General features: G+C 43.2%; 1 protein-coding gene across 1 annotated transcript; it reads left to right on the top strand.

The window, feature by feature from the left end:
• The first annotated feature begins 6,357 nt into the window (after positions 1-6,357).
• On the top strand, positions 6,358-8,195 carry LOC106564720 (C-X-C motif chemokine 11). Its single transcript, XM_014131006.2, has 4 exons — positions 6,358-6,664; positions 6,996-7,113; positions 7,392-7,475; positions 7,807-8,195. Exons 1-4 carry the CDS (start codon positions 6,592-6,594, stop codon positions 7,859-7,861), a joined length of 330 nt encoding a protein of 109 aa, XP_013986481.1. The 5' UTR covers positions 6,358-6,591; the 3' UTR covers positions 7,862-8,195.
• Positions 8,196-10,604: the final 2,409 nt, after the last annotated feature.

Here is a 10,604-nt window from a genome sequence, read left to right as displayed (position 1 = left end):
AAATTTTGCTTTTTGGCCATCAAGGTAAACACTATGTCTGGCACAAACCCAACACCTCGCATCACCCCGAGAACACCATCCCCACAGTGAAGCATGGTGGTGGCAGCATCATGTTGTGGGGATGTTTTTCATCGGCAGGGACTGGGAAACTGGTCAGAATTGAAGGAATGATGAATGGCGCTAAATACAGGAAAATTCTTGAGGGAAACCTGTTTCAGTCTTCCAGGGATTTGAGACTGGGACGGAGGTTCACCTTCCAGCAGGATAATGACCCTAAGCATACTGCTAAAGCAACACTCGAGTGGTTTAAGGGGAAACATTTAAATGTCTTGGAATGGCCTAGTCAAAGCCCAGACCTCAATCCAATTGAGAATCTGTGGTATGACTTAATGATTTTGGTATGACTCAAAAATCTCAGTGGCTAGATATGCCAAGCTTATAGAGACATATCCCAAGACACTTGCAGCTGTAATTGTGGCTCTACAAAGTATTGACTTTGGGGGGGTGAATAGTTATGCACGCTCAAGTTTTCAGTTTTTTTGTCTTATTTCTTTTTTGTTTCACAATAAAATATATTTTGCATCTTCAAAGAGGTAGGCATGTTGTGTAAATCAAATAATACAACCCCTCCCCCCCCAAATATATTTTAATTCCAGGTTGTAAGGCAACAAAATAGGAAAAATGCCAAGGGGGTGAATACTTTCTCAAGGCACTGTATCAACAGGAAACACATCTCCTTAGTTTATATATCAAAAATATAAAAAAATGTCAATGTATTTCCAGGCTGTTTTTACAGGATGAAGCCCAGACGGCTGCTTTCCTCCGTGGAGCTGCTGCCCACCATCAGTGAGCTGCAGGAAGGAGTTCTGGAGGATGGGGAAGACGAGTACCCCACTATGGAGGAGTATGTGGACTCCATCAAGAAACTCTCCCAGACCGCCCCATACCCCCTCCACGGCCCACTCTGGGGGCACCGACGATGAATGACCTGCTTGGCCACCCATCAAGGCAGAAGATGCTCCACTGTAGCCCCATTGGCGCCCTATAACAAATCCATGGCATATGCTCCTCGGATCCCCAGTGGTCTATCGGATGTGTCACTGATGGTCGCCCATCCTTTGGACTGTGTAACCCGGGTATGTTCCGGCCGAGACCCCCTGGATTGGTTGTTTGTGCAGGCCCAGTTTTCCGGGTTGACGTGACTAAGAAAGTCCTAGGCTTCTGTTTATGACGGTGCTGTTGAAAAGGCCGCAGGGCTTTGCGGAACTGTTTGGTGAACAGGAAGCATAGTCTGGTTTACATTACTGGATTAACCCAGCCTGGGATTGGAGGTCGAGGTAGTCAGGGATGATTTGTGAACGTTGTCTTAACTCTCCAATGTATTCTACTGTATGGACTGAGTCCCTCCAGGCATGACCAGAGTTGAAGGGTGTCCTAATATGGACACTGTAGAGGAAGACACCTTACAAACTGAGGGAAGAAAAAGGAGGGGGCAGCCCAATGAATTTACACTTTATCTGCTTTATCTCTCTGGATACCCTCGTAATGAGAATATTTTTGTAAGGAACTCTTTTGTAAATAGAAGCTGTAAATACTGTACATGATTGTCTGTAAATATTTTTGTGTGACCAACACAATTAAAACAACATGGTATTCAAAAACATTTTTATCACAGCCATTGACACTGTCACTCACAATCAAGACAATTATTTTCTCTTTGTCTTCAAGACAGACATTTCTCTTTTCTTTATCGGCCAGCAAATGGTATCTATTTTCTTTGTTAAGCACTCCTGTGTGCTCTGGTTCTGGTCTGTTAGGGTCCTTAAGTTTCTGTTTCTTCTAAATGTCGCAAGCGTGTGGTAAGCCAAGACAGCTGGCGCTACAGTGCATTAGCAATAAAGCTACCTTGGCCTAGGTCCATCCCCCTATCATATCAAGAGGAAGGGAGGAAACAGGGAGGCCTGCTTTTCCAGTGATACAGTTAAAATGAAATGTAAATCATTATCGTTTCCAATACCCAGAATATAGATGACTTATACAGTACAGATTCTACTGAAATGTCATCAGGTCCTGTTCCGAAGAAATACCGCACTCATTTTAAGACGTTAAGTAACAATGTTTTTCAGTGTACATTACCATGAAATGACACTTTATGAGAAAGAGCAACGGTATTTGCGATAACCCCCCAAATTTGTGTTAGTCATGATCTTGGGTATCTTGAACTTGGCTCATTAGCGGTGGCTCACATAATTGGAGGTGGTAGTCAGAGTACAGTATTGGTCATATAATGATAAATTGTGTATGAACCAAAAAGTCAAATCAGGCCATTACCACTCAACTTGCTGAGCACAGACCCACTGGATTAGTTCATTTGAGCAGAATTGGTCAAATATCATACAACCACAGGAGGTTGGTGGCACCTTAATTGGGGAGGACAGGCTCTTGGTAATGGCTTGAGCGGGATAAGTAGAATGGTATCAAATACATGGTTTCCATGTGTTTGATGCCATTCCATTTGCTCTGTTCCAGCCATTATGAGCCGTACTCCCCTTAGCAGCCTCCACTGCATACAACTACATAATGCATAAACCAGCTTTTTTTAAATTTGCAGATGTAATCATATGTAGTGTAATTACATTTAAAAACAGGTGTATCTACCTAGTTATTTATCATGAAAAAACATGTTTAAAAACGGACATATCACGCCACAGAATAGGAGACATTTAGTATCTCAACCGGCTTCCATTTTTCTTCAGGAAAATTACTGACGGTTGTGGCTGCTTTGCGTGATGTATTGTTGTCTCTACCTTCTTGCCCTTTGTGCTGTTGTCTGTACCCAGTAATGTATGTACCATATTTTGTGCTCCTACCATGTTGTGTTGCTACCATGTTGTCGTCATGTGTTGCTACCATGCTGTGTTGTCATGTGTTGCTGCCTTGCTATGTTGTTGTCTTAGTCGTGTTGTCTCGCTTGTCGTGATATGTGTTTTGTCATATATTTATATTGTCACGGCCGTCATATAAAGTGGACCAAAATGCAGCGGGAGTCTGTATACTCATCTTTTTTTTTTATTGAAGAAAGAAGGAAAACACACGTATACAAAAACAACGACGACCATCAGTCCTGTAAGGCATACAGCTATACACGAAATAACTACCCACAAATCCCATAGAAAGAATACCCCTCTTAAATAGGACCTTCAATTAGAAGCAACTAGGAGCAGCTGCTTCCAATTGAAGGTCAACCCAACAAACACCACATAGAAATAGACATATTAGAACTAACATAGAAATAGACTAACAAGAACATAACCCAACAAACCCCGAAACACTCTAAACAAACACGCCTCTTAAATAAGAACATAGCCCAACAAACCCCAAAACACTCTAAACAAACACCCCCTGCCACGTCCTGACCAAACTACAATAACAAAATAACCCCTTATACTGGTCAGGACGTGACAGTACCCCAAAGGTGCAGACTCCGGATGCACCTTAAACAAAAACACAAAAATAAACCCAAAACAAAAATAATCCCAAACTAAAGGGAGGGAAGGGAGGGTGGCCACCGTCACCGACGGTTCTTGTGCTAAACCCACCTCCCCAACCTCCTACTACGGAGGTGGCTCAGGCTCCGGCCTTACTCCCCAACCTAACCTGTCCACCCCCGCTAACTGGTTATTATATATTACCCCTCCCGAAGTCTCTGGACTAAGGTGCATCGCTGAAGACCTCGGGCTGAATGCGCGTCGCTGGAGACCTCGGGCTGGTGGGCGACTCTGGGAGCTCCGGACTGGAGGGCAACTCTGGGAGCTCCGGACTGGAGGGGGACTGTAGGGCGACTCTCGGTTCCGGACTGTAGGCCGTCTCTCTCGGTTCCGGACTGTAGGCCGTCGCCGGAAGCTCTGGAGGGGGAGCTGTCGCCGGAAGCTCTGGACGGGGAGCTGTCGCCGGAAGCTCTGGACGGGGAGCTGTCGCCGGAAGCTCTGGACGGGGAGCTGTCGCCGGAAGCTCTGGACGGGGAGCTGTCGTCGGAAGCTCTGGACGGGGACTGCGCACTGAAAGCCTGATGCGTGGGGCTGGCTTTGGAGATGCCAGACTATTTACACACCACAAGGCTAGTGCGAAGAGCAGGAGCAGGACGTACTGGACTGGGCTGACGTACTGGAGGCCTGGGGCTGGTACTGGAGGTACCAGACTGGGGACACGCACCCCAAGGCTAGTGCGAGGAGCGGGAACAGGACATACTGGACTGGGCTGACGCACTGGAGGCCTGGTGCGTGGTGCTGGCTTTGGAGATGCCAGACTGGAAACACGCACCTCAAGGCTAGTGCGAGGAGCGGGAACAGGACGTACTGGACCATAAGTAGGCACCGGCGGTCTGGAGCGCACCGCCTGCACAACCCGTCCTGGCTGGATGGTAACAGTAGCCCTGCATGAGCGGAGTGCTGGCACAGGGCGAACTGGGCTGTGCAGAGGCCTGATGGCTGCCGTGCGTAGAGCAGGCGTAGGGTAGCCTGGGCCTAGGAGGCGCACTGGTGGCCAGATGTGCTGTGCAGGCATACTCCTACCCGACTGGATGCCCACTCTAGCACGGCACTTGCGAGGAGCTGGGATCGCTCGCACCAGACTGTGCGTGCGCATGGGCAAGATCGTGCGCACTTCCGCATACACCGGTGCTCTCACTGCCAAACGCTCCCCATAATAAACACGGGAAGTTGGCTTAGGGCTTACCCTAGGCCCAGCCAAACTACCCGTGTGCCCCCCCCCAATTTTTGGGAGGCTGCCTCTCGCACTTGCCTCTCGGTGCGTATAATGCCTCATAATAGCGCCGCTCCACCTTGGCTGCCTCTAGCTCCTCCTTAGGGCGCCGGTACTGCCCAGCCTGGTGCCAAGGTCCTGCCCCATCCAGAATCTTTTCCCATGTCCATGACTCCACGGAGCTCTGCTGCTGCTCCTTCCTCCGCTGCTTGGTCCGTTTGTGGTGGGTAGTTCTGTCACGGCCGTCGTATAAAGTGGACCAAAATGCAGCGGGAGTCTGTATACTCATCTTTTTTTTATTGAAGAAAGAAGGAAAACCAAAACAAAACACACGTATACAAAAACGACAAACAGTCCTGTAAGGCATACAGTTATACACGAAACAACTACCCACAAATCCCATAGAAAAACCCCCCCTCTTAAATAGGACCTTCAATTAGAAGCAACTAGGAGCAGCTGCTTCCAATTGAAGGTCAACCCAACAAACACCACATAGAAATAGACATACTAGAACTAACATAGAAATAGACTAACAAGAACATAACCCAACAAACCCCGAAACACTCTAAACAAACACCCCTCTTAAATAAGAACATAGCCCAACAAACCCCGAAACACTCTAAACAAACACCCCCTGCCACGTCCTGGCCAAACTACAATAACAAAATAACCCCTTATACTGGTCAGGACGTGACATATATTTTATTTATTTTTAATCCCAGTCCCCGTCCCCGCAGGAGGCCTTTTGACTTTTGGTAGGTGTCATTGTAAATAAGAATTTGTTCTTAACTGACTTGCCTAGTTAAATCAAGGTTAAATAAACAAATAAAAAATAAAAGAAAGACATGGGGACATAAGCCCGAAAACTAATCTCTGACAAAACACAACACACATGACTGAAAACACCAGACACATCCTGGGTGTTAGGCCCAGTCACTATTCATCACCATGATATTCATTCACTTCTGGTAAAACAGGTGTCGGTCTACAGACATGTTCTAGTGTTGACTAGCATGATTAGTATGACATGGTAGATTTAGGTTGGGGGTTCACAGAATAGAGATGACTGGTTATCGTGTCATCATGATGTTCCTGCGGCTGTTGTTGTTGCTACTTGCCCCAGACAGCATATCTGACTTGGGTATGCTGGTGGAGGAGGAGAAGAACCATCAACATTCTTCGCAGTTTATACACTTTTGCTTTCACTTTTCCTGTTATTTCTATCCAAGAAAGTTTGGGGTGAAGTTTGTCTTAATACGAGACCCTCTTCCGAAGTACCATCTCTCATACCCCAGATCTGTGATGTCATAAAGAGCAGTTTTCAGGAGGAGGAAGTAATTGGAAGGAGACTTCGGATCTGTCCAACTAATGAATCCGAGACAGCTTAATATACATTATTTAAAATAACAGGTTTGCAGACAGCTCTGCCTGCAAATAGGCCACTTCAACATTAATCACCGTAACTTGCAACGCTGAGTCACCCTGGCTTTCACATTCCCACAGTCACAGTTAGGAAGTTAGGAGTTAAGACTCTCGCGGCCAACTTTTTATCTGCAGACTCCCAGCTCCCTCCGCCCCTTCGACCCTCCACTCTGTAGTCCAACATTCCTTAATTTCTACCCTAGTGAGCTGGGAAATTCCAGTGAGAGCTATTTCTTCAACGTTTGCCGGGAAAGAACATGGGATTTGGGAAAACCCTCTGCCGGCAGTTTATAAAAAGGACAATGGATCCCACTAGTTCTTCACTTTTCACTTTCACTTCAAGTGGATCTTACTGCCTCTTGACTCCTCACCTCCCCATCACCTCCCCTCTCGCTACTTATATTCACGATGGCCTTCGCACCAAAAGCCTGCAGTCTTTTCCTGGTGGTTTTGCTGGGAGTTTGTATACAGCTCAACGGAGGTAAGATTTCAAAGTAATTTCTAGCAATGTCAGCTACAATATATGGAATGTACAGTGCAGTGTGCATGCTTTACTAGTTACCTGACTGACTAGGGATTTTGCAGTGACTAGGCTACTGTACATATAGTGTCTGTCATATAGCATACAATTCGTGTAGAATACTATAGAAATTGCAGTTATGTACAGTTTCTTCTCAGAACAAGCATTGTGCAAAAAATGCATGCATGTGAATTCTTATCCAAAATCCAATTTGAAAACATATTTTTCATAAAACAACTTTTCCATTAAAATGTTTGACCATGTTAATTGATGTTTATAACTCTCATTACAGCTCAGTACGTTCCAGGTGCCAGATGCAAATGCCCAGGAACCATTATGCACACTCAGGAAACCATTGTTGACTTTGAAATCATTGAAAAGACCCATTACTGCGACACCACTGAAATCATGTAAGTACTGTATTTATTTAACCAGAAAGTGGTTTCTCTCTCTTTCTTTCTCTTTCTTTCTTTCTTTCTTTCTTTCTTTCTTTCTTTCTTTCTTTCTTTCTTTCTTTCTTTCTTTCTTTCTTTCTTTCTTTCTTTCTTTCTTTCTTTCTTTCTTTCTTTCTTTCTTTCTTTCTTTCTTTCTGACATTAACTTATGACATGACAATCACCTCTATCAGCTTTATATCAGTTGTGTGACACAAGCATTAATTGTGTGTATGTGTGGTTTGTTATTTTCAGTGTTACACTGGCGGAAGATGGAGCCAGAAGGTGCCTGAACCCCGTTGGAAGAAAGGCCATGTTTTTCGTCAACTGCTGGAACAAGTAAGATAGATCAAATCATCAGACTCATCACCACCATACTAAAGCCTTGGCAGAACTATACTGCAGTTATGACAATGTAATAATGTATAAATCAACATTTATCACAATCTAACGACATATAGATCTAATGGTAAAAAAGCTACTGTAATTATAAAAGTTACTGTAATTATAGTTTTATCACACCATTAAGTAGCACACATAAGGCTAAAGCATGTAAAAGCAAAAGACCTTAGCACATACTTTAGAAACATCCTATAGCACTTGACTTAATATAATCCATGTAACATTAGTCCTTTCTGAGAATAACACTCTTCTCCCTCCTTCAAAATAGAATAAACAAGGACGACAAGCACAAGAAGAGGTGTCTTAAGAGAAAAGCAGAGTGAACGTAACGGAGGAGGGGAGAAGGGCCATGGAAAACCCACCAGCTGGATTTTCCCAGAAGTCATGTGACCAAACACACACAAGAAGAACGTTGACGCTGCACTTTAGAGAAAGAGAGAGAGAGAGAGAGAGAGAGAGAGATTTTCTATTTCCTTTGTGATTTTGTGTTACAGCACTGTATACAACTACAAGTATACAACACTAATTGTGAGACATTTAAAGATATCATAAGTTAAAACTTTATTTATTTTTCTATTTGTTATTTAAATATGTGTATATTAATGAACAGATAAATATGACTTTGAAACAAATGAAATAAAAATGTTTTTTATACAACTTAAAGATTCAACGTTCTCTTAATCATAACACTCCATTTGTTATGAATGCTTATACCAAGTCTTATAATGCAATATGAGGTAACACAAGCATTATTACTTGCACAATTAATGCATATAGCCTAATACTCATGGTCTATAGAGAGAGCCATGGGAACAGCTCTTTTAATATTTGGTTACAGAGTATGATACACTCTGGAGAGAGAGAGAGGGTCCCATGAATGGCAACACTGAAATAAGACCCATGATCATGACTTAAACACAGCTGGTCTCAACAGCTGCAGGGGTTCGCTGAGAAACGAAGGCTGGACTTCCAGGTCAGGAGCAAAATGTACTGATGCCATAGCAACCTGGGATGAACCTCGACACACATGACGTTTCTAAACTACTGGAATACATGAAATGAACACACTAGGTGTCACGTCCTGACCAGTATAGGGGTTATTTGTTATTGTAGTTTGGTCAGGACGTGGCAGAGGGTATTTTGTTTATGTGGTTGGGGGTGGTGTTTTATGTAGTAGGGTGTTTGATTTATTATTTCCGGGTTTTTGGGGTTATGTTCTTGGTTTGTTTTCTATGTTCTTTCTGGTTTGTTGTATGTCTATGTTTAGGTTGATGGGGGGTTGGACTCTCAGTTGGAGGCAGGTGCTTTCTCGTTGCCTCTGATTGAGAGTCCTATATATGGGTATGTGTTTGGTTAAGTGTTTGTGGGAGATTGTTTCTTGTTTTGCTGAGTGTGCCTGACAAGACTGTTTTGTTGTTCGTGTGTTTTTCGGTTTGTTATTTTGGTGTTTTCTTGACTTAAAATAAATACAAGATGAGCATCCACATTCCTGCTGCGTTTTGGTCCTCCATTCCCGACGACAACCGTTACACTAGGGTTAGACATATTACAGTCACTTGTAATAATCCTACATAATCGGATTTATTGACGTGAAAGAAATGTGAAATAAATGTCAAAATAAATGTTCATGATCATAAAATGTTGATTTCCAGCTATTACAATACTGTCAATGTGCACCATCTGCTGGGGGATCTTAGTACCTAAACCCAGATAATCATTGACTTCTGTAATTACAGCGTTACTACACAAACATAAAGCAACTTAACATAAAGGTATAAAATCTATTTAATATAAACGTATAAGATCAACTGAATGTAAAGGTATAAGATCAACTTAATATAAACGTATAAGATCAACTGAATGTAAAATTCAAAATCAAAATTATTTAGATGCCAATATTTACCTTCTAAATAAATCAAGATAATGTAGCTTTCTAAATAAATCAAGATAATGTAGCTTTATCAATAAATCAAGATAATGTCACTTTCTAAATAAATCAAGATAATGCAGCTTTCTAAATGTGTCATTGAAAACAACAAAAGGCTCTAGGAGGTCTTGAATATAGAAATGTTTCTGAAACACTTACTGGTATACTGATTTGCTGCAGCGGCCTAGTTTCTTCCCTTTTAGAACCACCATGGATGCGTCCTAAATGGCACCCTATTCACTATATGGTGCACTTCTTTTAACCAGGACTCTGGTCAAAGGTAGTGCATTATAAAAGGAATAGGGTGCCATTTGGGACTTACGATGTTTCTCCAGCGTGATGAGCTCCAAGGCAGCACGTCTTGCGTTTGACCATTACTTTGCTGTGGAGATAAACTTTGCTGGAGGATATCAGAACTGGCCTTCACACTCGGGGGAAATCAAAGGGCTGCTGGTGGTCAGAGAGAGCCAAGGAGTGTGGGAGAGAATAGATCCTCCATAAACTTTCTTATTCCCAGACCAGAGTCCTAAGGCTGCTGAGCTTCCTTTTGTGTGAGCGCGCACGCACATGGACACACACACACACAGACACACTCTATAATAAAACCTGCCGCATGAGATCATAAACCAAAAACAAAGCCTAGAAACATAGTAGATGAAGGGGTGCTTAGTCATATCTGCCTGTGGCATACCCTGCAGTATATACCGTATCTCCTGGAATGAAATAATCTGTTAAGACAGATATGGACAATATCTCATTAAAGTTGTTGGGAGAAGACGAGGCTAATGTTACATTGCTATGGCAGAATCCCAAATGGCACCCTATTCCCTATTTAGTGAGCTAGTTTTGACCAGGGTCCATTGGGCTCTGGTCAATAGTAAGCACTATGTAGGGAATAAGATGCCATTTGGGATCCGGCCTTTATGAACTGTTGTCAGCATACTATTTGGAACACAAGATGGAAATGGATGTTTACTAAAATGATCATTGATAGATCATTGATCATCTCCACCCGAGGTTCAGTAGACCAAGGTTCAATATGGTTAGGTAAGTGGAAAACACTCTACTTGATGTTAGAAAGACATCCAATCTGGATGCATGCTGTTTCATTTGTTGCCTAATGTTCCTCACTGTAGCCG

Source organism: Salmo salar, chromosome ssa12 (assembly GCF_905237065.1).
Source record: "Salmo salar chromosome ssa12, Ssal_v3.1, whole genome shotgun sequence".
Lineage (NCBI taxonomy): Eukaryota > Metazoa > Chordata > Actinopteri > Salmoniformes > Salmonidae > Salmo > Salmo salar.
Note: the sequence above shows the minus strand (reverse complement) of the source record. Positions and strands in the feature narration are given on the sequence as shown.

Bases quoted from the DNA above. Each gene is read 5' to 3' on its own strand.
- LOC106564720 (XM_014131006.2), top strand. From the start codon at position 6,592: ATGGCCTTCGCACCAAAAGCCTGCAGTCTTTTCCTGGTGGTTTTGCTG. The intron at 6,665-6,995 runs GTAAGATTTCAA...CTCTCATTACAG, and splicing joins TTGTATACAGCTCAACGGAG to CTCAGTACGTTCCAGGTGCC. The intron at 7,476-7,806 runs GTAAGATAGATC...CCTTCAAAATAG, and splicing joins TTCGTCAACTGCTGGAACAA to AATAAACAAGGACGACAAGC.